Source organism: Artibeus jamaicensis, unplaced genomic scaffold (genome assembly GCF_021234435.1).
Source record: "Artibeus jamaicensis isolate MK-2021 breed Jamaican fruit bat unplaced genomic scaffold, CSHL_Jam_final scaffold_1689, whole genome shotgun sequence".
NCBI classification, from domain to species: domain Eukaryota; kingdom Metazoa; phylum Chordata; class Mammalia; order Chiroptera; family Phyllostomidae; genus Artibeus; species Artibeus jamaicensis.
In genome coordinates this window covers 13,001,390-13,026,551 of record NW_026522029.1, presented here as the reverse complement: position 1 = coordinate 13,026,551, position 25,162 = coordinate 13,001,390, and the positions used below count along the sequence as shown (strand labels likewise).

Below are 25,162 nucleotides of genomic sequence, written 5' to 3'. Positions count from 1 at the left end.
AGGCTGGGGAGGAGCACAGGTCTTCTGTGACAAGTTAGGATGGTCCAGGTGGATTAAATGGATGTTTGCAGGCACAACTAGAACCACTAGGTCAAACATACGTTAAAGTCCACGTTGTCGGTCCATTTCAGGAAGGCTTTTCTAGTGGAAGGTCCAGCATGAAAGGGATCACTCATCACGGTCATGAATTCTGTCGCTAGGAATGTTCTAGTACAAGTTGCATGAGTAACTGTCCCAGCAAAGAGGGCGGCGCGATGGTTGGACTGTCCCTCCTACATAAAGAAGCTGTCACAAATGCAGTTTTAACCTACTAAATTGAACTCCCGGAGCAATGGAAAGTCTTAATTACATGGCCCTACTCACCGTTCAACCCAAGTCCCACACTGGACTGTGTTCTGCCATTTCCTAATTCTCACGTATTTCTCTCCTCGCACCTGTTCTCCCTCCCGTTTAATGCTGGTCTAATGAGGTGACAGTCCCTCAGACATCCAGGATGAAATACCCAGTGGTCCCTTCTCCTTATCCCTCTCACTCACTCTCCACACCGGCATCTGCTTCATGTTCTTGCTACCTTCGGAATTGGTGCCCTCCTCCGGTTTCCATGGCTACAGTCAGCATGGTTACCTCGAGAGCCCTCGTGTAGTCTCCAGTCGCAGCCTCAGCAATTCGGCCTTGACTCTGTCCCGTGTGCCTGCAGCTGGTGAGTTTCTAGAGCACACAGCGCTGATCCTGTCCTCACACTGGCCGTTTGAGGCTCTGCCCCTGGCTGTCCTGCCTCACCACTCTGTCCCCTGCCCTGCGTACCCACCCTGTCCCCCGCGAGCTTGTTGGAGCCCACCACACACCCAGTGGGGCTGCGTCTGCAGTAGAACAGGGCTTGGTGATTCTTTGGCCCCTCGCAAGTTGAAAAGCCCTGAACTAGGTCGGTCCACGGGCCATGACATGAACTTTGTAAGTCCCGGCCTCTGTCTCAGTGATTGTTGGGCCAACAAGACAAGGTCCTTCCTGTCATCTGCGGCCCCATGGAAAGCTGACTCCTCCCTACGAGCCTCTTCATCTCCAGCTAGAATGAATTCTCCACTCTGCTCCTCATAATCGGGTTTCAAAATCTCATAATTTCTGAATACATGAACTCAGTTGATTCCGAGCGAAGTAAATACCTTATACATTGGTATTTCTCTCCTCCAAAACCTTGGTGGCTTGTCCCTCTCTAACGGATTAATCTCCTGGAAGGGAGAAGAGGAGGAAATCGAAATGTTTATGGAATAAAGACATTAGCGGAGGGCATGGCCCGTGACCTTTTTCCTGTGTACAAACCCAATTATGACTGTAATTTCTCATTGATCTGTTTTCAGAAAATTCAGTTTGTATTGTATTGGTCTTTCTGAGCAGGATGCTGGGGCAGATGTAATTAAAACGAATTGGTGAATCTAATAAATAAATGGTGAGCAAAGGCGATGGCCTGGTGACAGAGGTATGTCAGGTGTCTGGACAGGGTCTTCTCTTTGGATTGTGTTAGAAGAAATAAACACAAAGCGTAAACAAACAAACAAAAAAAACCCCAGTGAAATTATTTAGGAACCTTTCTGAACTTTGGAAAATAAATCCCTTTAAGCTAACAGCACCTGTCTCAATGGGGGGATGGTGATAATTCGAATTCGCAGACTGTTTTGCAAGGGAGTGGATCCCACTCCAGCAGGAGTAGTAGGCAGCTTCCGGAGTAGACCCGGGGCGGGGGCTGCGAACGCAGGTGCAGAAGGAGAGATTAAAACCAGAAGCCAACGTTCTGTTTGCAAAGGTGGGTGGATGTCATGCCACCAAAAGGAAAAGGGAAAACGCACCCCAGGGACCTGCAGGAAGGGGGCCACCGTTCGCTTGTGCAGGCAACAGCATTTCATTTCTTTATTTCCACAAATATTTTGGAAAAACGATGTTGAGAGATTCCAGGCTTGCACATTCCATGCTCAGAATGTCCTGGACAGAGTGGTGCAGGTGCAGTTTGAGATCCTCGCGTGCTCCCGGTTCTGGTGGACGCCCCAGCGCAGTTGAACGGATGCAGGCTCCTGTCTCAGGAGCGGTCAGTGGCATCAGAGGCGAAGCCCAGTGGCTGTGCGGTCATTGCGGGTTCATCGGTGACTGGCCGGTATCCAGCCTCTGCCAGAGAGAGTATAAGGCTGAAGGGAAAACTTACATTCGCAGTTACACACTTTAAGAATACACTTTAAAAATTTCTCAACAAATGAGTGAAAAGGTGCATGATGGAAAGGTTCCGTTTGATGGAAGCGGAATGTGTGACCGGCTCTGATGCTGCGTGGATGGGTCGTGCTGGGGAGCACAGCGTGGTCAGTAGGACTAATAAAAGAGGGTGCCTTTGGGCCACCAAAGGAGTTAGCAAGCGGTGACATCAAAATCAGAAACACACGTTTATGACAGAACAGAAGGTTAAACCAGTAGTTTTTAAAATTGCAACTGAAATCATTTTATTTTTTTTATGCTGAGCATAGCTTTGGTATGACATACTATTTGTTATTGATTTTTCAACTAACTTTATTGAGGTATAATTTACATAACAACAAGATTGACCCATTTGGGGTGAATGGTTTTTTTTTTAGTAAACTTACTGAATTATATAATCACTGTAAATCAGCTTTAGAACATTTCTGTGTCCCTTCCTCCAAATCCAAATCTATCAGGCCATTTACAGATAATCGGTTTTCACTCCGAACCACAGACAGCCTTAATCTGCTACTTCTTGTCTTTATATATTTGCTTTCCAGGAAATTTCATATAGATGGAATCACGTGACATGTTATCTTTTATGCCTGGTTTCTTTTATTTAGCATAATATCTTAGGCTTATTTTTGTTGTGATTTTATTTTTTTAGTCATAGATTTAATTTTTGATATATGAAGTAAAGCTTTAAAATGAAAAACATAGCTTAATCATTTAAGGTGACACATTAGTAGAAACTCTGTCTAAAATGAAAATAAGAGCCTTATTATGTGTGACCAAAAAACACATGGCAAACCCTTGGTATGTGAATCTTCAAAACTGGGGGGGCGGAATCCCTAATTTGTTCATTTGTACTAACTTTGAGCAGGTTAAATGTGTGTGTGTATGTGTCTACATATGTCCACACACATGTACATGCATGTGTTTAATCTCATCAAACACTGAACAGTGTTATCATCAGCTCACCCGAGGTCAGGCCATAGTCCACACAACCTTAGGATCTCAGGGGCAGACCTACAGCCAAGACTTGTCTCTGGCTCGTGTGCCCCTTACCTGTGGCTGGGCTGGGCTGGGCGTCTCTTCCAGGCTTTGCATCTGCTTCCAATCTTCTCCCTTTTGGGGCCCAGACTGAGGGAGTCACCCCTGCCTGGGACACATCGTCCTGGACTCAGGTGTGGCTCCGAATCTTGCTCAGACGCACACGCTGCTACCCAGAGCAAGTCCCTGGTCAAACCCATGAGGTGGCGAACTCTTCTTCCGTAGGAGACGCTGGAAGCCCCCTGGAAATGGACCAGGAGGCGTCACCTTCCCGTGGGAAGGTGAGGGGTCATCGAGAACAATCAGCCCACCTCCCACAGTGCTCTGGTGGCCGAGTTATAGGCCAGTGGCACGTTGGGCCTTTCAGAATGAGGAAAACCAGTTTTTTCCTATTGTGTCAAATATGAAAAAGGAAATTTTCCACCAGGCAAGAAATTGCCCGAGCATAACCGAGGTACATGGAGAGGCATGAGTCATAATTCATAGCCTCCAACTGGCTAATGCGTCTCACGAGTCGTCTGAGTCAGACCATGCAGCTCCTCAAAGACCTCAGGCCGTGTACCAAATGTCTCACTTCCGGAGCTGGGGGTGCAGCCTTCGTTCATCAGGGGGCGCTCTCCTCTCCGTCTTAGAGACCTGGGCGATCAAAACGTGACTACGCACAGTGCTGACCCAGTAAATCTCCACGTGAGGTCTGTGGGTTCCCCTTTCCTTGGAGCCTGTGGCTGGGCCGTCCTCCAAGGCCCTCAGTCCTTTCCTGCCCTAGACCTGTGTGTTCCTGATGGGACCCTGTCCCCGGTTGTCCCCCGTGGCTAGCCCCTCCCCCTCCATGAAGACAGCGCCACCCACCCACAGCTCTGGCCCGAGCATCCTCCTGCCCTGGGCCCCCACCCTTTACTCTCACAGCCCGCTTCTCTTTCCCTGGAATTCACCCCCTTCTTCCCCAACGCCTGGTCATACCTGGAATTGTTCTCCTGTGCATATTTGTTTACTAGCTGTTACCCTCCCCCACCCCCCACCACAGTGTAAGCTCCTGAGAGTAGGAGCCAGGTCAGACTTGGCTCCTGTTGTATCCCCAGCCCGGGGCCGACACGTGGGGGGCGTTCAATGACTGCTTGTTAAACAGGGTGACACTGTGACACTGGGTGCTCTGTGTGGGAGGGAGTGGCAGTGATGGCAGTGGTGGGGGGGGGTGGCAGGGTCTTGGCTCCGCCATTCAGACCTAAGTGCTTTGGGGGGAAGCAGCATCATTCGTACCCTGGAAGAGCGCTGTCTGGGACATGCTGGCTCTGACCAGGTTGCCGGGGCCCATCGGGCTGTAGAGCAGATCCCACAGGATGAGGCAAGCTCACAGTACCAGGGCACTCGGAAAGCAATCGGTATTTGCTGTTACTGTATTTAAGGTGAACGTTTTTAACTGGTATAGGCATCTGTTTTGCATTTGCAGTGAGATCTCCAGAGAATCCCAGACACACAGGTGTCCCTGTGTTTAAGGAGCTTCTGCTATGGAAGGGAGGCTCCCCCGGCTGTGCACTGGTAGGGGGGTGGGGACACGTGCCTGTCCACAGTGACTTACACTAACTGCACGAAAACCACGGGAAAATCCTATGGAGTCAACGCAGGCCGTGGAGATGAAGTTGAGGTGGGGAGCTTTTAACTGGAGATAATGAAGGTGTGTGCTTTCGGCTACTGTTGAGAACATTCCCCATGTTCTGGCCTCATTTCTGAAAGGCTGTATTTGTACCGAGTTCCACTCAGCGTGAGTCATTAGCCAGGTATCTGCCAGGCCACTGGGAAGCACCAGGGAGGAGAGTTCTCGGTGCACAGGTTTAGCTGCTACCTTTCCTGATGCCCTAAGTATCTAGTGAGTCCCTTCTGAAATGCGCCTGGATTGCTTTTTGCTGTCGGGTGTCAACCCCAGGCATAGTTTCAGGCAGCGTCAGGAGTCCCTGGTCATCTGTGCATTTCGCGGCCCCGACCTGGAATGTCTTTAACATGCATTTGCTGCGTGTGTTAGTGGAAGCTCTGCCTAGCTTTCGGCCTCAGCGTCTCACTTGCTCTTTGCTTCAGTCATTTTTATGGGTGGGGAGTAACACCGTGGGTTCGTGAGTGTGTGTGCGTGAGGGTCTGAGGGTTTGAAAACGCCCCTGACAGGAACGCAGATGCCAAAACTCCCAGCACAGACTTACCTTCCGCCGACCTTGCACAGGTCAAGGACTTTCTTTTCATTTCTAGGTTTCATGAGGAAACCGTGAGAAGAAAATCAATGCCCTATTTTTAATAATCAAGAATATACCCTTATCCTATTTGATCGTACCATTTGAATGCTTCTTAAAACTTTAAAATGATTTTTTATTGTAGAATATTTTCATGCATACAGAAGAATATATATGAAAGTGTATGTATATTATGGCTGTCTCTCTATATATCTATGTAACATCCATAGAGGCAAATGACAACCTGTGGGCCGGATCTGGTCTGCTTTGTAAATAAAGTTTTATTGGCACCCAGTCTCACCTGGTCATTATTGTATTTCCTGTGAATGTATACTCACTACCGTGGGCAAGGTGACAGAGACCAGATCGCCCATGGGGCCCAAATTTACTATCTGGCCCTTTTTGGAAAATGTTTGCAGACTCCTAGTAATAGAATAATAAAATTTGCATCCTGTGTTCCCCACTACTCAGCTTAGGAAATAAAACGTAACCCCACATTCTGATATCCCTGTGTGGTCCTCCCCAGGACTGTCTTTCATCTGCTTAAAGGAAAATAAGAATCTGACTTTTGTTCATTATTTGTTTGGTTTTCATAAAAGTTTCTATACATATCTTGAGGCAATATATTTTAAGGATTTATACGATTTTGGATCTTGTATGGTTCAGGACTTTTAAAAGTGATGTCGTCCTGTATGAATTCCTCTTTGCTTTGTTTTTTCCCCTCCCACGGGGGTTTAATTACGGGGGTTACCTCTGTTCTTGCATGAAGGTGTAGTTGGTTTCTCTCGCTGTGTAACAGAGCGTGCTGGCCCGGGTCGTGGGAAGGCGTGTGTAAGCTAATTCATGTAAACCCTTCAAGCAGAGAATGTACATGTCACGTTTACTCACCTCTTTGTAACCTCTGCTACATCCTTCTCTGATCCAGGACATGGCCTCTCTAGCAGGTCACGAGTGAGAAAACTGCACTTCCGAAGTAGTGCCACTTGCCCAGACTCACACAGGTGGTGTATGTGTAAACTTGAACTAGGTTTAGCTCTGCCTAGCTACTACAAAGACTTTTAAAATATATATACCTCTTTTTTTTTTTTTGTCAGAGGGGACAATCATGTCAAATAAAGTTATGTGAAAAATTTCTGTGGTCAGTGTAGCCTTGTAGCACACAAAACCCGAGTGTGCACGCACTCAAGTCCAAGTGCATGCAGGCAAGGCAACGCAGCTGGAAAAAGGAAGTGCTAGCAGCACAAACACTGCTGAGGTGGCGGAGGACAGGGCGTGTGGGGCACAGGTGCTGTACCCCCAGACTGGACGTGCGTTAGACGGGGCGCGTGTGCTGTGCGCACCTTCGGGGCCCGCGGCTCCGCCCCCGTCGTCCGTTCGCCAGCCTTCCACGGCGGGCCTTTCCGATTCAGCATTATGATTACACGCAGGCAGATTGGAAGGAGTCGTAGGCCCAAACACAGCTGCGGAGGCTAAATTTAGCCCCATCACACCAGCGTCCCTGAGAACGGCGTGCTCCTCCCGTGCGAGGCGCTGTCCCATCCGCTGTCCGGGTGTGCGCCCCCCGCGGGCATCGGCGGCTCTCTTCGCGTGGCCCTTTCTGGGTTATCACACTTCTGGTGTGGATGGCTACCCCCTCCACGTGTAGAAGGGAACGAGCCGCCGGCACAGATGGCGGACGCGGTGTGGGGCTCCCCGAGGCACCCACGCGTCTCTGTGAGCGGTTCTGTGCGCAGGTCACAGACGTCCCTGCGGGAAGGACCCCACAGAGAGGCCCTGTCTCCCCTGCTGACCCGTTTCTCCTGGTTTTGCCCCCCAGAGGACACACACATCCGCAAACCCTTGTTTGTTCCGCATTCCAGCCTTGCCTTTTTTTTTATGTATTTCAACAGCAATTTGGACACACCTAATAGGAAAGGAGGAAGGCACCCACGTTTCTCAGAAATTGCAGAAGTGGATGGATAACCTGTAAAAAAAGCAATGCGTGGGGCAAGGCTGAACGGTTTCCATCATAATGCCTTCTTCCTCCTCTGTCCCTTCACTGCCTTAGATGTTTACCCTGTGCGGCTCTCTGCTAGGAGTGCTGGGAATCCGTGGGGAGGGGGGGAGTGCCGTGACCAAGGTCCACAGACCAGGTGGCCCAGACAACACAGGTTTATTTTCCCACAGTTCCGGAGCTCACCGTCTGAAGTCTGGTTTTTCAGCGGGGCTGCTTCTGTCCGAGGGCAGCAAGGAGGGGTATGTCCAGGCCTCTGTCCTCAGCTTGTAGGTGGTATTGTCCTCTGTCTGTGGAAGTCTCCGGGTCCAGCGTCCCCTTTGTATAAAGGCACCTATCACATTGCATCAGGACCCACCCCCATGACCATGTCTTAACTTGGTTACCTCTATAAAGACCCTCTCTCCAAAAAGAGGTCACATTCTAAGAGGCCACTAACCAGGCCACTTCCACATCCGAAGTTTGGAAGGGCACAATTCAACTTAACAAAGGCTCACAGTAAACCAAGAGGAACCCGAGGAATCCTTGCACTTGGACGTGGCTTTGTCAGTCAGTCTCAGTCTCCAGTGATGGTTCCAGTGATGTCCTTTTCTTTCGCTTCAGTCAGGTCCCTTGGGTGGGTTCTCTTCCCGTGGGTTGGCGTGGGGACAAAAGACAATGACTTCCTGCAGCCGAGGGCTTTCTCCACTCCACCTGTTCAGCTCTCACCTTGAAACCAGACACAACTTCCTGGCTGCGTGAGTGTGGGCAGCTGTGGACATCTGTGTCCATCTTTCCAGCTTGCCAGCTACAGGAGAGGTGGTGTTGGGTGGTATTTAAGACCTAGAGCCTTACCACACAGGTAACGACCCTTTGGTTAAATTGCTCGAAGAAAACAATGAAAAGATACGTTTTCATAAGATAATGGGCACATGCCCAATTGCCAAGAATGAATGAATGAGTGGAAGAAGTTGTGTGTGTGTGTGCAGAGAGAGAGAGGAGGGGTGGAAAGAGGGAGGACCAGCCTGCATCATCACTGGGGAGGCGAGGCCTTTGCTTGGAAAAAAACCAAAGTTTAATGATCCATTTCTCCTGAAAAGCATCAGCCACCAAAGGCTAAGCGGAGCCCTTTTTGGTTAAGTGCTTTTTGGGTCACCTCAAACCCTTCTTCATTTATTCCTGTCCAAATGTATTATCAGCATATTTTCTCCCTCCCCCCCGGCTTCTTCTTCTTTTTTTTTTTTTTTGGAAGTGAATGTAAAAACACTTTGGATAGTCGGTTTTATTGAGGTTTTAAGAATGCTTTTTGAGTGATTCATAGTCATTTAAATCCTTCTGCTGAAATCTTGGATGTTGCTAAATTTCAGCCTGTAATTTTCTTCCTTTGCTCGGTGCGGAGGCATATTTTCACGACACTGCAGTACACTCAGTGGGATTGCGAGCCTTTGTAAATGCATGCAGCTCTTCCCCGCTCCACAAAAGGATGCATTTTAAGCAGGAGAAATAGAATTGCTAAATTATGTAGTAGGTGCGAGGCGTGGGTTGTGGCGAGTAAAATGGGTGGCATCAGAGAGCATGAGAGCCGTGGTCGGAGGCCGGGTGGGGGGACTTCCAAAGGACGTTTGCCCATCAAATCAAAATTCGTCAGCCTAAAAAAACTGCCACTTACATGGAATGGCTATTGAGGGAGATCTGTGTGCCTGCCGATTGCACATCTATTTGGAACCTCGAAACTCTGTTTCTGACGGCTGCTCAGTGTGCCATTGTCTTAGCTTCTTATAATGTATTTTGACAATCCCATTTTTATATGCCTCCAGCTTAGTTTTAAATTTCCCGTGGAACTCTGCCACTTTGGTGACTTAAGGGGAACATCTAATGTCACCCCAAGGTCTTCTGCCAAAATGGCCCTGGGCGACCCTTTTCATTTATATCAGTGGCTCTTTCCACCTCTTGCACGACATTCAGTGTTTACTCTGATGGGCTTAGTGTTGTCTCAAAATCCGCATTTATTTTTTATTTAAAAAAATAAACATGTAGAAAAAAATATGAAATTCAACAGCAATCCCAACACCTGGAATAGCGGTTAACTTTTTTTGTGTAACTTTTCCGTTCATCCATCCCAAGTGTGTCTTTCCTCCCTCCATCCCCTCCTCCCTCTCCCTCACTCTCTCTTACACACACACACACACACACACTATTCTACTCTCCTTCCTCTGGCTACCCTCCGTCACACACGTGTGCACATTAGAATCTACTTGAACACACATTTTATGAACCGTGATTTTCTCTTAATTACTCACGGTGAACCTTTTTCCCAGTTACTATACATTCTTCTAAAACATTACTTTTAATCGCTTGATTATACCCTATCAAAGGGACGTGCCATAGTTTATTTCATTCAACTTTTGTTGCAAGACCTTTCCTGTCTTGATGCTTTTGCTTGTCTGATTAACCCAACTGTCACTGGTCTCCGATTTTTTTGGTCCTCGCCATGATTGCCTAGATGATTTCCTAGATGATTTTTGTCTCTTTTGTTTCACAAACCTTTCTGTCATCACAGTAACCTGAACCTTCTTAATAAAACAACCGCTACTCTTGTCTCTTCGACTAGTGTGCTACCCTAACATCACTTACATTATTGTACTGAGAGCTTACCCAGACGCTGAATTGTAAGTTCACACCACTAACTTTGTGTGGGGTAGAGGGGGGCACCCAAGACCAGCGCTCTGAATACTTCTGATGCTTCAAAGCACTCAGACTGATTTGAAGGAAAAATAAGAGCCCTCCTGCCGACATTCTGGGGCCTGTGAGGCATGGGGATGGGTACCAGTCCATCTAGGATGTAGGACTTGGTCTTAAAGTTCGTATGTTCGTAGGGCCACCATCCCGCCATCTTGCCTGGTGCCCTTGAGATCAGAGACACTTCTGAAAAGAAACTTACAGTTTTCTGCAGAATTGAGGGGAAAGGCCACCTGACCCCTGGGATAGGTGAGGGACTCTGAGGTGCTAACTCTTTTTTTTGTTTTATTAGCTTTTCAACTAATTCTCTGGCTTTAGCTCTATCCCTACTCCCTGTCCACGCTTCCTGGTGGCTCTCATTCTGAGTGTCGTTGGGATTCTCGGTCATTAACCTGCCTTCTTCCTAACTTACCATTCTCTCCTAGGGTTACTTTTCAGCTTTCTGTGCGCTGACATTTCAGTCACCAGACTTCCAGTTTCCAAAAAGAAAACTTCGCTTTGTGTCTTCTTGTTACCTCGAGGGTTTATCCCTTCTGGTTTGGTTTGGTTTTTATTAGTTTATTTGTCTCTTCACTGTCATTTGTGGGGCTTGAGAGAAAGCTAAGACAAAAAAAATCACATGCTCAGCATACAGTCTTGAACCAGGTGTCCAACGGCCCTTTTTGTTCCTGACATATTTCATGAACCATTGTGGCATCTAAGAAAAAAGAGGATCTTAACTTTTTTTTCTATAGCTGTTAATGTTGGACCGTTTTCTTCCTTAGGATGCCTCACTGATGGACATGAATTCCCTCAGCCCTACAATGCCAACGTCCCCTTTATCCATGATCAACCAGGTCAAGTTCGAAGACGAGCCAGACTTGAAAGATCTCTTCATCACGGTGGACGAGCCCGAGAGCCACGTCACCACCCTCGAAACCTTCATCACCTACAGGGTCGTTACCAAGGTAAGCACGGAGCAGACACGTTCTTGAGTCCTGTGGCCGCCTCTCCACTGTGGGAAGTGCCTCTTGTTCCCTGGGGCTCTCACCCTCCGAGAATCTTTGCTGGACCGACTTCTGTGCTTCTCAAGCCTTTTGGACGTCGCGTCCTTGCTACACTTCACTCTCTGCGTCAGATCAGTCAGACTCGAGGTATCTTGAGTAACAGTCACTCGTTTCTTAGCAGTTGTGCTTCTTAAAAGAAGAGCATTTTAAGGTTTTAGTTTAAAAAAATGGAAAAGAAATATCTTTGGGAAAGAAGAGCCCTGGCTGGCTCATAGAGAGAGCAGTGTGCTAAGAACATGATGCGGTATTTTATAGTCCCATTCCTCCTGAAGGTTACAACAAAGAACGTCATCTTTTTTCCAAAGAAGGGCTGGCGGTCTTTGTACCTTACACAGGAGGGACTATTGGTTTTCAGTGATTCCAGGGCAGATCTCGACTCCAGGGGTCCCTAATCCCAGGACAAGAGCCACAAAATGACTTGACCTCTGATAAAATAAAGCAACCCTGTAGTATAACAATTTTAAAAAGGGTCCTGTGTACCCTGGCAGCCTGTAGGAATTGTATTTTAAGTTGTAATATTCCGTTTACACGGCGTCGCCCTGCGTCTCTCTTGGAGCTGACAAGGTTTGGGGCCGTCGTCCTGTAGTTGCCTGTCCAGTGCCGCTCTCACTGTCCTCCCACCGTGTGTCATTGCACTCGAGTGACCCGCCTGACCTCCCTCCGAGCCCCCCATTTCCAAGAGAGCGCCCACACCCGTGGTCTGATACCGGAGCACCCTCAGCCCTGAGCCCAGCCCTGGGCCGGACTCACCTCTGCCCCTTCACTGTGTCACCTGGACATCTGCGTCTGTCACCGAGTGTCTGCGGGCGCTTCTCACTCTCCTGACGCCGCCTGTGCGTCCTTCCTGTCCAGTCCGCCCTGCCACATCTCCGACGGAACAACTGCTGTTTCTGTCTCGAGACAGCGCTCAGAAGGGCGTCCACACCTGCGCGCCCGCTCCTGCAGGCTGGCAGCCCTCTTCTGCTTCCGCTACAATTGTTTTATCCTCACCTAAGGACTCGTTCGTTGATTTTAGAGAGAGAGAGAGAGAAACATCAGTCAGGTGCGCCCCTCCCCCTGTGCCCTGTACGCACCTCCCCCAGGGATTGAACCTGCAACCTGGGTCTGTGCCCTGACTGAGTATCCAGCCTGCAACCTTTTGGTTACAGGATGACGCTCCAACCAGCTGAGCCACACTGGCCAGGGGCATGTGTTTGTGTTTGTTCCCAGTGAGTATGTGAGCTGCCCAAGGAGGGTTCACTGTGTCTTCATTTTCCGCAATTCCAACCACAATCCTTGGGCTATATCCTAAGTCAGGAGTTTGCCTTTTGGGGAACGAGTCGGTGAGGGAAGAAATTTTTAGCCTCCTCAGCATTGCAAGGCTGCGTGGGGTTGAATCCCGACTCCTCCCCTGCCTTGCTCTGTGTCTTGGGCGCTTGAATTCACCTCTCTAAGCTGTTTCTTTCTTTGTCACTTGGATAACAGCCAACACATGGGAGGGTCATTGTGAATATTTAATGTGTTCAGACACACTACTAAGAACAGTGCCGGCTTTCTCCTGTCACTACTGTTATAATTATAATCACCCCTTGTCAGCACCTTTGCTAGCAAAGAAACTGTGAAACTGGATAATTTTCTCATCGTTTGTTTCTCTCAGGAAGACGTTCTTGATGAGCCCCAAGTGGACGTCCTACTGATTCTAGCTTACAATTCGTGTGCGTTACCGCGCCTGCCCACTAGGCGGCGCTCTCACCGAGTCCCTAGGAGCTAGTTTAAGGTCACCGCCCTCCCAGGCTGTAGCCCTTCTGATTTGCCCCCGTTTTGTGCGTGAGGACCCAGCTCTGTGTGAACTTGCCGAAGCTTACACCGCGTAGCGGTTAGCCGAGCTGGGATTTCACCCCAAACAGTTTACGCTCGTGCTACACGTGTTTCCTGTGACACATTTGTGCATCTCTGTCTTCCAGTGGAACTCTTACAAACTCAGGTTTCTTTGTTCTCTTTTTAGTTATTTTTTTTTACTCCCTCCCAGGATATAGCCTGAGCGTCAATACGAGATAGAGCAGACTGTGCTTTGCAGGTACAAGGACAAGAGTATAAACATTTTGTAGATGTAAATCATGTCATCAGACATAGGATTTCCATTGTTATTCAAGGCTTCATCTATGTGTATATTCCACAAAGTTTATGGAATGTCATTTATGTCTCAGGTGCTTGCTTATTAAGACTACATCAACCAAAGCAGACTGTGCCCCCACCACTATGGACCTTCAGTTATATGCTTCATGACTCGATTGTAGTTACACATGTAATAGCAGAGAAAAATGACGCTTTGTTGAGCATGGGGTACCCCATCTAATTTCGAGGTTCAGAGGTCATTTCCTGAGATTTTTGTTCCATAAAAATTGATATCGATGGGCACTGAGATCGTAAGGGTGGGCCCGCACACACGCACTCAGGAACCCTTAAGAATGACCTGACCGTAGACAATGACCCCAGGAAGCCCTCGTTCCTGGCACCTGTGGCCCTGTGGGAAATGGCCTTCCATTCTCCAGGTGGGACTCTGGGAGGGGCCCGCTCTAGGGAAGCACTCTCTATTTTGGAGACCTTAAGGCTGTGCCCACCCCCCCGCCCACCACTTAGTGCACAGGAACATGAGACCTGACATTTGAAGGAGGGTCTTTCCTTACACACGTGCACCGAGAAGACAAACCATAAACGCCCGCCCAAGTCCAGGTCGGGCTTCAAGTACATTCTTGGTTCTAGATTTGTGTTCCCTCAAAAACACAAGGGAACAAGTTTCTGTGTCCTCAGTGCGAAGTCACTGTCCTGGACCGAAGGTCAGAGTTTGTTGAGTGAATTCCTTTTGGGGTGTTGATCACATGAGGCTGTTAGTTTTAAACTCTAGTACCCAATCATCCGTGGCCAGACATGAACAATTAAATACCATTTCCAATATAACACCCACGGAAAACTGTATTCTCAACGGGAAACGTGGTTTGTGATCCAAATTCACTTTTTAGATCACACATCTTTTTGGAGTTGGAGATCGGTCATCAAATCTCATCACTCAGCTTTCATGTGTCTTCAGATGACCCCGATTCGCCGCTTTTGTTGGGACCAGGCTGCTGTCTGTGCTCTGGGGAAATTAGCGATGACCTGAAGCCCCCCAGTGGTACTTGTTTTCCTCGTCACAGCCACATACGTATCTCACAACCTTTCCGGGGCAGGAGACAGCCTGGCGGCAGGAGGGAAGGACTGCTGCCTTTGAGGCCTGTGCTCACCCTGCCGCTGCAGGGATGGGAGGGGACTGCTTTGGGTCCTCGGCCACAGTGCGGACAGAGTCAACTGTCACATGACTTCATTTTACATCTTCCTCTTGTCTCACTCTCTTTAAAGTGCTAGACATTCTCGAGGGCACGAAAAACTCGACCTTTTTTCCCCCCCCGAAAAGCTCAATCTTTACTGCTCAGTTTTTGAGTGTTTTTATTTTTAGCGAGGCCATTTTTTCCCCTAAGAAATCAGCAGTGAGCCTGGACATCTATGCCCGGTACAAGAGGTGTTCAATAAAAACTTGTTGACGAGAGGCTCTAAAGCATGGTTTGTGTGCATATGTGTGTATTCACATAGCTATATGTGTACGCACACCAACTCATATATATTGTTAAACTGTGTTTCTACTAAATTTAGTCTTCCTATTTTTACCATTGCTATAATGTGCACCACTTTGCATAACAGTCAAGACTGTGCCGTGGTCTGCGAGCATTTAGTTCTGTAGATTTCCGCATCTCATTTACCTCCACTTTCCCCACCAAAAAAGGGAATGTTTTACTGAGATACACTGTATGGTGTTCTAAACAGTCCTTTCCAAAGACTAAATCGCAAAGTACAGCTTCTGTGAGCCTTACTTCCCACAGTTAAGGTTGCTGACCACTTGAATGGCTTCCTTTTACAATTGTGCGTGCGTGCATGTGTGCGTGTGACCGAGATTTCTGGTGAGCGTGAAACGTGTGTGCCATGTATTGTCTTCTTTCCTCCTGTAGCAACATTTCAACCTTAGTGTTACTGCGTATGAGCTCTAATATGCAAAAATTCCGTTAAATAAGATGTCGGCGGGCGAGACTGTCTTCTGAGAGGCAAGTGTGTGTGAGCGGGTCTTTTTGTGTTTGGCTGCAGGTTTGGACAGTCGAGGGGAGGTTGACAATACTGTACCCGTGTTCTTGTCAATGTGCTGGCATAGGTCTTTGGTTTGTTGAGAACAGATATTTTAATATATTTGCTTAATTTTTTTAGGAGTTAAGCATATCACCCAAAATAAAATTCCTTGCGAATGACAGGAACACTTTTTTTTCCACATCAAGTCTCCATTAATAACATTTTTTAAAACAGTGGGTAAAATCACTCTATAAAATGTTAGAATTTTCATATACAGAAAGCAGGTTTTAGCAAAGCAATCCATTTGCACAAATTCCAGGAAAACATTTTTTTCTCAGTTATGTTCAAGTTCTTTTCCAAGTTGCAATAATAGAACTTTTCCTCAAATTCTGAATTCTGATCATCGTGAGAGAAGACATATCTTTGAAACCTAAATTCAGAACACACTTTCTCGTTAGCGAGAAAGGCATGCCAAAGATGATCGTCGTTAAATCTTGTGGAAGGCAGATGGTCGCTCTGAGACAGATTTTTTTTCAGTTTGGATTTTAAATTTGAGTGTGATGTTTGCTTTCTTTCTGGAAATACTGGAAAGTTCGCTTTGTTTCATCTGCTACATGAATTAGTGACTGCAAAAAAAAAAAAAAATGAAAAGCCCAGGCTGACAAACACTGAATAATTAGAATTTGTTCATGTTTCTTAGAGACCCATTTATTTTAGAAAGTCTAAACTAACAGCAGGCAAATGTCTTCATCTCACGTCGCATGTGTCTTTCTATTCTCCTGCTTCCTGCAGACGTCTCGTGGGGAATTTGACTCCAGTGAATTCGAAGTTAGGAGGCGGTATCAAGATTTCCTCTGGTTAAAAGGAAAGCTGGAAGAGGCACACCCGACTCTGATCATTCCAGTAAGTTGACCTTGGTTTTCATTGAATAGCTACTCTCCTCTGAATCGAAGAAATAAATGCCCAAGACCCAATGTCAGACCTTGCCATTCTGGGTAATTCCTTTATCTCGGAAACATTTGTTTTTAAACTTTTCAATCTAAGTACTTCTCCATCTAAGTACAGATGTACTTATTTCTAACCGTCATCATGTTAACATGTTGTCATTTTGGGTTTTAGCATTGTGAATTTTTAGAATTATTTTTATGAGAAATGATCACAGGCACAAATAGTCTTCTAACGTGGAAACATGCAGAATTCCTTACAAGCCTTTGCCACCTCATACTCAGATACGGTTTTAACTTTTCTTCTTTCCCCTCAGCCATTGCCAGAAAAGTTCATAGTGAAGGGGATGGTGGAGCGCTTCAACGATGACTTCATCGAGACGCGCCGGAAGGCACTCCATGCGTTTTTGAACCGAATTGCCGATCATCCCACTTTGACATTCAATGAAGACTTCAAAGTTTTTCTTACTGCACAAGCGTGGGTAAAGACGTTTGACATATGCAATCCTTCAGTGCCTACGTGGCTAGACGGTGGTGCCCTTCCCCTGTTTACCCCTATAAACCAGACAGCAGGGGCCTGGAATTAAGAAGAATTTTGAAGCATTGGAGGGGTACCTTCAGATTTAACCCTGTGTCAAATCGATGCGTAAACATTACAGAAACCTTGTACCTTTCTCACATCCTACATACTCACATTTCTCTTGGTAGCTGATTTTTTAATTCATGCATAGCCAATACTGAATATATGCAAATATGTTTATTTCTTTTATTGACACTATTTTGAGTAGTAATGGGTATTTTAGTTAGGGCTTTTCAAATTAGGGTAAAAGTCATTATTAAATGGATGGTTGGGATGGATACGTGGATAGAATGATAGATAACCTGGATAGATAATGCAATTTCTTAAGTTCCCTTCAATTACTATTTTTTGGGGGGAGGGGACTCTAATTTCTACTGTACATACACTATATGTTCCTCTTCTTTTTTATATTTAACTGTGAAGATAGAATTCATCAAGTAAAATCCTGGATAGGACAAGCAGTCAGTATTAAACAATCACTGACTGGTGCTGAGTTTAATCAACCTCTCGGTTGTTGCCAAAGTGATGGAAGGTAGAAAGCGGATCGTCTCCGTCCTCACAGACAGTCCTGCTGTCTGCAAGCCCATCGTGGCTCACGTGAGCTGAGTCTGCGGCCCGACTCCAGTACCGGAGAAGCTGTTAGGAACCTTGTCTATGGTCGGCAGTGGCCGTCACAGCTTGCCAGCGTGGCCCGTGCTGTCTCTGATGGTGTTCACACCATTGAGTGACGCTGGAACTCTCCTGGGCAGGCATGTGGCCCGGTCAGGCAGGGCACCTGTTCTCATTTGCACGCAGAATGATACTGCTTGGAAATTTTTTCTGTGTTGCCAGTCTGTCCCTGTTCCTCCTGGGTTAACCGTGAAACAGCTAGTGACATGTCTTATAAAGAATCTTTCTCTGCAGACAGCCAGCCAGTGGAGGGAGGTGGTATACCAGTTGGCCCACTTCAGTAGGTTCATTACCTACAGTCAGGGATAGTTCATATTCATTTACACACTATCCTGGGGACTTAACAAAGACAGCAGGTCAGTGCTTCCCAGAGAAGCCTCTGGCGCCAGATGCCACCTGGCCCCGAGCCCTGTCCTTACTGCTCTTGGCCATGAACAAGCTCCTTCACTTCCCATGTCTCTGTTTCATCCTGGAAAATGAGGGTAATAACAGAACCCTCCTCATGGTATCATCACTTATGTATAGAAAAATGCGAGGGTTGGCCAGGAATGTATCAAACTTGCAACACGTGTCTGCTATTATTCTGTTTGGTACTAAAGAGTTCATGAAGTTTCCCCGTGCCCTTTTCCAGGGAGTGGTTTAGATTCCGAGCAATCTTCTCTCGATCATCTTTCCCATGAAGTCCCTCAGTAAAGTGTGTGTCGCGATCCTCTCATCCCATCTTCTTTAAGATCTTCCTAAGCACGATTCTCTCTATAAACCTTGTTCTTTCAAAGACCCTGAGGAAACTCAGATACATGATTTACTTTGACGAGGAGTGTTATCGAGGTGACTGAGATGTTCAGGAAGAACTGTACCCCCATAAAACTCACCTGCTTCAAACTAACGTGAAAAAACAAGATGTATATAAAACACTTTCGTTCTCTTTATAGTCTTTTTCTAACTAGGTTTCTTTTTCTGTTGGGTCTTGGAATGTTGTTGCTTGCTTGACGACAATTTTTTTTTTTTTAATTTCTAGGAGCTGTCTTCTCACAAGAAGCAAGGGCCTGGGCTCCTTAGCAAGATGGGGCAGACAGTCCGCGCGGTGGCCTGGTCGGTGCGAGGGGTGAAAAGCCGCCCCGAGGAGTTCACGGACATGAATGACTTCATCGAAACATTCAGCCAGAAAATAAACTTAATAGACAAAATATCTCAGAGGATTTACAAGGAGGAACGGGGTACGTAGGTCGCCGGTTCTCGACTGAACATTGCTTACTTTCTGGCGGATCTTCACGCCCGACAGTGCGGTCCGACAGTGGGAGGGTGGCACCCCTTTGCCGTCCTTTCTCAGCGCTGGTCTGTCCTGTCTGCCACCGACCTACCCACTGCTGCCCTCCAAGTGTCTGTCACCATCATCTCCAACTCCACTCTGACAGTTCAGTACCACTGCCATGTCCAGGGCTTGCCCATCTCCTTGGATGGTGGTTTTTGCTTATTATAAGCCTAGTAATTTTTCATTAATAGCCAGACATGATGTACCTGGTACAAGCAATCATTTAAATAGTTGCCACGTGGTGGTGAAGTGTGGGGAGGGGAGTGTCCTGGGGACCTGTGATGAGGTCTCAGCCTCTGGACTGACCTTCATAAGGTTCTCGGTTTCTCTGCCGCCCCTTCGTTGGGATGGGCTGGCCCCAGTGGTTGGGAGCTGGGGATCTCCCTCCCTGCAGGTGGGTGCGGCCCGGGTGACATCCAGCAGGTGAGGCCCTGTAAGCCATGTCCCCTGAGCTCAGGCTTTGTCAGGAAGAGCTGAGTGGTCTGGCTACTTCAGGGTGCTTGTTCCCAGCCCCTGTGGAAAGCAGGCGTGGCTTCTGTTGGACACATACTGTGGGAACCTAGCCAAGCCGACCTCCTGGGGGCAAACCTCACAAAATCTTGGGGACTGGGGCCCCTGGAGTTTTCACCCCTCAGAATTGCCCACCTGGCCCCAGCAGAGTCTCAGCCCCAGGCCCCATCTCCCTGCCCCACCCTTTTCAGACCTAGTTTCCACTCCCGAGGCTGTGGGCCAGGCAGGCTCAATGCCTGCCTGTCACTCCATTCCCCAGGACAGCGGTTGGTCCTGAGTCCTCCCCTCTCTTGCGGGTCCAAGAGAAGATGTTGATTTTTCAGCCTGGTCAGCATTTTACTGGTTGTTAGGACCTGGTGGCAACTTCCAATGTCCTTCTATAAGGAGTCACGTGACATTAAGTTAGAATTTCCCTTTCCAAGTGTCTCTTGTGTCCAGACGTTGTGTGCAAATTTCTGACTCCTACCTGCTTTGGAAGGTAGTCATGGCCAGTCCTCATTTGCTTTCATCGGTCAGTAGCTGTTCTTGTTCCCACTTACAGATAGTAATGGCAAAGCAAGCCCTGAGCTTACGATTTGGGATGCAGTTGTATTGAGTTAGTGTAAATGTTCAACATGGACCATAACTTAAAGTAAAAGCAGTAAAGTCTCCGGAAGTGGTGTTTCCACATATTTGGGTGACTTTGGAAGGGACAAGTCCTCTCTGTATTATGTGTCTCTCCAAGTGTGACAGATTTATATGTTAGAAAAAAGGACTTTTTTCTTCTTTTTCTATCACCATTTCCTTTTTCTACTTTCTTTCTGTTTGTTTTATGTTTTTAGTTTATAAGTTAAAGTTTATTCCGTGATTTTTTTCCTAATTCGATGATGACTTTTGCTAACTTTCTAATTGCGTTTACCTATTTTTTGAATGGATAGTTAAGTCATAAACTACATTTCCTAATATACATTGACTCTAGAAATGAACTATTGACGGTCCCTATATTGATGATTTGGGGTGTTTTTTATTATTTGTGCCCCTCCCCCCGTTAAACTGTAAGTTCAATCAGGACAAGAAGGGAAGATGTTTGCTGTATTTCTAGGATCTAGTTAGTGTCTCACACGGAGAAGGCACTCAGTCAAAATCTGTTCAGTGACCGAAGAACTAAATGAATGGGCGTCCGTTGTGGCGGTAGGAAAATGTGCTTCATCGGGAATCAGTCGGCTGCTTCTCAGCCTTTTCCGTGCGTTGACACTGGATGAGGGCATCGTCGGGACTGAATGTGGTTTAACAGTGTGTTCAAGCCTTCTTGGTCCCCCCTTGTCATCATCGTTTGTCATTTGGTCTTTAATCCCAAGAAGCTCATTGTTTTAACTAGGTTCTGTGATTCCCGTTCTGTTAAGTAGGTTCTTGATGCCTCGGTAAGTGGAGTAGCAATTCAGAGAGGCCCCTGGAAACTCTCCGAACACTTAAGAGGTTTATAAAATATCCACATGCTTTGGGTCGGCCATTGCAAGGGGACAGGTGAGAAATCTCAGGTGGACACTCCTGTTTGGGAAATTCTCAGAAGGCGCACTGGCCTTTGTGTGACAAGCTTGATAAATCTGATCTCTCCTTTCTCAGGGAGTGAATGGATTTCCTTTTTTTTAAAGATTTTATTTATTTATTTTTAGAGAGAAGGGAAGGAGAAAGAAGGGGAGAAAAGCATCAGTGTATGGTTGCCTCTCACACGCCCCCTACTGGGGACCTGGCCCACAACCCAGGCATGTGCCCTGACTGGGAATCAAACTGGCGACCCTTTGGTTCGCAGGCCAGTGCTCAATCCACTGAGCCACACCAGCCAGGGCACTGAGGGATTTCTGGTGTCAAGAGTGCGAAGCCCACTTGTGAGGATTCCGTTCGGTATGAAGGAGTGTCCTCTTCAGCGGCTCTGGGGGCCGAGGTGGTAGAGGGTCCTGTGCTCACATTCAGATCAGAGAATCTGGTGATCACAACCAGTGGTCTCCCTTTTTATTTTTAAATTCAGTTGTTTCTTTGAGTGTGTTTGTTTTGGGTTCCCCGGTTTATTCGGCAAGTTGTTGTGCTGCTGCTCATCCGCCTGGAGACTAGAGGAGGGATGAGGTGCCTGTGCTGAGCTCGCCGTCCAGTGGGGGAAACAAACACGTTAACAGACCAACCACAGCGCAACTCATTAAACGTTTGCAAGCGAATGTGCCTGAGTGCTCTGTAAGCATACTTTCAAATTTTACAGAAGCTCTATATTTATTATATTACTGAAAAAGGAAGAAGGAGCTTCTACCCTTTGTGACGGCATGGATGGAACTGGGGAGTATTATGCTAAGTGCAATAAGCCAGTCAGTGAAAGACAAATACCATGTGATCTCGCCTATAAGAGGAACCTAATGAACAAGACCAACGAAAGAACAAAATTGAACCACAGGGATAGAAACAAGAATCAGACTGACAGAGACCAGAGGGGAGGGAGAAGGGGGGAGGGGGATAACGGTGGAAAGAAGGGGACAGGCCTAGACAAAGAACACGCCTGAATGACCCATGGGCACGGACAGCAGTGTGGGAACTGACTGTGGGAGCGGGGTGGGGGGTGGGATGGGCGGAGGAGGGCAAAGGGGAAAAATTGGGACAACTGTAGTAGAATAAAAATTTTTAAATTATTAAAAAAATAAATATGAGCACATTCAGTGACACACATTGAGATATACACAGATTGAGAACAGAAATACAGGAGAATATTTTCTATTCCAGGAACATCATTTTACTCTGGCCCTTGTTCAAAATACAGGGTAGGCCTAGGTAAGGAGAGTGATTTGGGAAGCGGTCTAAGGTCATCAAACCTAATTAACTCCATTAGGTGACCATCAACATTTCCACTGTTTTAAATTTTTGACTTTTTTTTTCAGTTTATTTTATCGTACCAGCTTTTGAAATTATAACATTTTAATTTTGAGCAACAGGACATTACAACTAACCCTAATGAGTAGAAGATGGTTAAACATAGAGAATTTAGTTTTATTTATATGGTTATCAGGCAAAAAGAAAAAAAGCTCACTTATACATTTGCTACCATTTAAAAAACTGTTGCTGAAAGTTGATAGTGTGAAAGCAAAAATGTAAAAATATTCAGATTTTAAAATGAAATTCAAATTTTTGAATAAATGGCTTATCAAGCCTTGAATAGTCCTTTTGTTATTCATTTATTCTTTCATTGATGTGAAAATATTTATTGAACACGTTATGTATCAGGCTTTGAGGCTTAAAAAAAATAATGAGTCTCAGCCCTTCTTTTAAGGAGCATATGGCCTAGGAGTCTGTCGGTTATGCAAGCCGTCCTTGTAGAGTGGAATAGTAGAAGCATAAAATTCTAACAGGCTGGAAGAGGACTGTAGCATTATGCGGGGCTCGCTGAGGACACAGCATCTCCGAACCCTTTGGAACAGGATCCGAAGGGCTTTACATAGACTGTGATTTCAAGGACCGAGTGCAGTTTGCTGGATGGTGGCAATGGCTGACGGGTACAGGCAGCGTCTGAGGAAGCAGAAGTCAGGAGAGATTCATACAGGAGCGAGAACTGGGGCTGCGATTAAAACCTCTGTGGGAGAGAATCTCAAGAGTTGGCTTCGGAGAGGCAAGGTGAGGACGGATCATAAATGAGAACTTTCTATTTCCTAAGGAAGTCAGTTGTTTATGTTCTGTGACCCAAAGGGAAAGGAGGAGACAGACAAGGTCAGAGTCCTTTGTGGGAGTGCAAGTTAGAGATGCTGATGAGAATGGAGGTGAGGGAAGGCGGGTGGTGGACGATGAAGATCCAGGGGACCTGGTGACTGCCTGGCCGTGCAGATGGGAGGCCCGGATGCAGCTGGGACTTTTGGCTCAGCTCCCTGGGAGCATCTACCATCAGCCGTCGGACGTGAATCGGGAGGAGGGAGAAAGAAGACACGTTTTTCTTGTAGGTCAAGTTGCTGTGAGACACTCAAGGGCAGTGCATGTTTGTCAGGCAGAAGCCTGTGAAGAAATGGTGACCACACAGTGTACACTCCAAGCCAGGACACTTTTGAGAATGAAAGAGGACACTGTTAATTCTTAGCCCTGCACGGCCGTCATTCGCCAGCTGACATGAGCAGACCAGTGTGATGGGTCAAGTTAATGAAGGATGATGTCTCATTTCCCATGTTGGTGTATAAACAAGTGCAAATTGATGACAAAAATGAGCCCTTTCTTGCTATCAGCAGGGATGTTAAAAACGTCCATAAACGGAAGAACTTATTTTTGTTTTGTTTTGTTTTTAGAATACTTGGACGAAATGAAGGAATACGGCCCAATTCATAGTCTGTGGGCGGAGTCCGAAGAAGGTCTGGCTGACACCCTGAGCGGGGTGGCCAGCTGCCTGGCCCGGTGCTGCACCGCCACCGAGAGGCGACTGTTGGGACTGCCAGAGGCCCTGCTCCCGGTCGTGCACGAGTACGTGCTCTACAGTGAGACGTTAATGGTAAGAGCGCGCAGTCAGAGCGCACGTGCGTACACCGCACCAATGAATGGAGAGGTGGAAGATCGCATCTGTAAAAGAGAGGACTATAAAGCAGTACCAACAACAGTTCGTGATGTTATGCGGAGATTTGAAGCATCCTCCAACAAGACTTAGGGAATGGGAGTCGTGTTTCCAACCTTTTAAAATCTTCAAAAATTGGCAGTGCGTGAGACATTTCTCTTGGTGAGAGCGCCGCTTCCCCGCGGCTGGGCGGTGGCGCGTTGGCCCCAGCAATACAGTCCGCGTCATTACCCAGGAAAGCCCTTGAGCTGGTTCTCCATGTTTGTTCTGCCTTCCGGGTGCTTCTGAAAAGAAATCCTTCCCGTGAAAATGTTTTTCTGCCACTATTTGAAAAGGCTTTTCTCCCTCTTGGAGCCAAGTTTTGCATTTAACCTCCTCAGTTCGAGATAAGACTTCCAGATAGCTGGGATTTGGCGGTGCCGTCTGCACAGCTCCCGTGCTTCTTGCGCGGCGCTGGGCCTGCAGCGCCTCCCGCAGGCCTGGGGTTTCAGCACCGCGGCGGGGCCAAGGCAGCTGCAGGCTGAGGCAGAGCCCACCTTCTCCACGCTTCTCATGGGAGTCACATCTGGTTTCTGTTTGCCTGCACTCTTGATTTGCAGGAGGGGGGTTATAATTTTTTTAGTTTTGCTTCTAACTTGGTAAGAAAAGCTGCCTTGCCCTTTCAGCAGGGGACCTGCCCCTTCTGCATTTACGGTCCCTAGGTTTTCCTCTGACCGAGTCATTAAGTATTTGGTGGCTATTTCGGGTTGCTGCTGTTACTTGCCTTCCTTGGGTTGTGCTGTGGACAAACCCATCTCGTCTCCCCAAGGCCTCACGCGTGTCCCTCCTCCTCCTCATCTTCCTCGGTTTCCTTGGTGACACTCCGTTGCTTGACTTCATCATTGATCCCTGCTTTGTGGGACTGTTCAAAGAGACGATTTGTATTCTTTAAAGTCACGGATTCTGTATTCTTTCCCCTTATTAGGGGGTTTTGCTCTTTATCATGTCAAGATGGAAATCATGCAATTTAAATCACGTATCGTTCAAGGTGTGGGAAAATTATCCTAGCAACCAGGAAGAATTGTTTTTTTAGGCCCTCATTCGGTTGTATTATTTGTTAGACTCCTGGGTACAATCAGTGGCATTTATGTCACCATCTGCTTCTGTTTTCCAAGGGGAGGTTTCTTCAGTGTGAGCCAAAGGAGTGAAAAGCATGTGCCTCAATGAGATGATTTCATGGGGGTAATTTTT

General features: G+C 47.1%; 1 protein-coding gene across 2 annotated transcripts in view; it reads left to right on the top strand.

Annotated features, from left to right (window-relative positions):
- Positions 1 to 25,162, top strand: part of SNX7 (sorting nexin 7) — a 60,570-nt gene that overhangs the window by 4,867 nt on the left and 30,541 nt on the right. For both annotated transcript variants that reach the window (XM_037153059.2, XM_037153058.2), the window contains exons 2-6: positions 10,962 to 11,144; positions 16,167 to 16,277; positions 16,636 to 16,800; positions 18,586 to 18,784; positions 23,673 to 23,872. In XM_037153059.2, the coding sequence (XP_037008954.2) occupies positions 10,962 to 11,144; positions 16,167 to 16,277; positions 16,636 to 16,800; positions 18,586 to 18,784; positions 23,673 to 23,872 (858 nt within the window). The remainder of the gene's footprint in view (positions 1 to 10,961; positions 11,145 to 16,166; positions 16,278 to 16,635; positions 16,801 to 18,585; positions 18,785 to 23,672; positions 23,873 to 25,162) is intronic.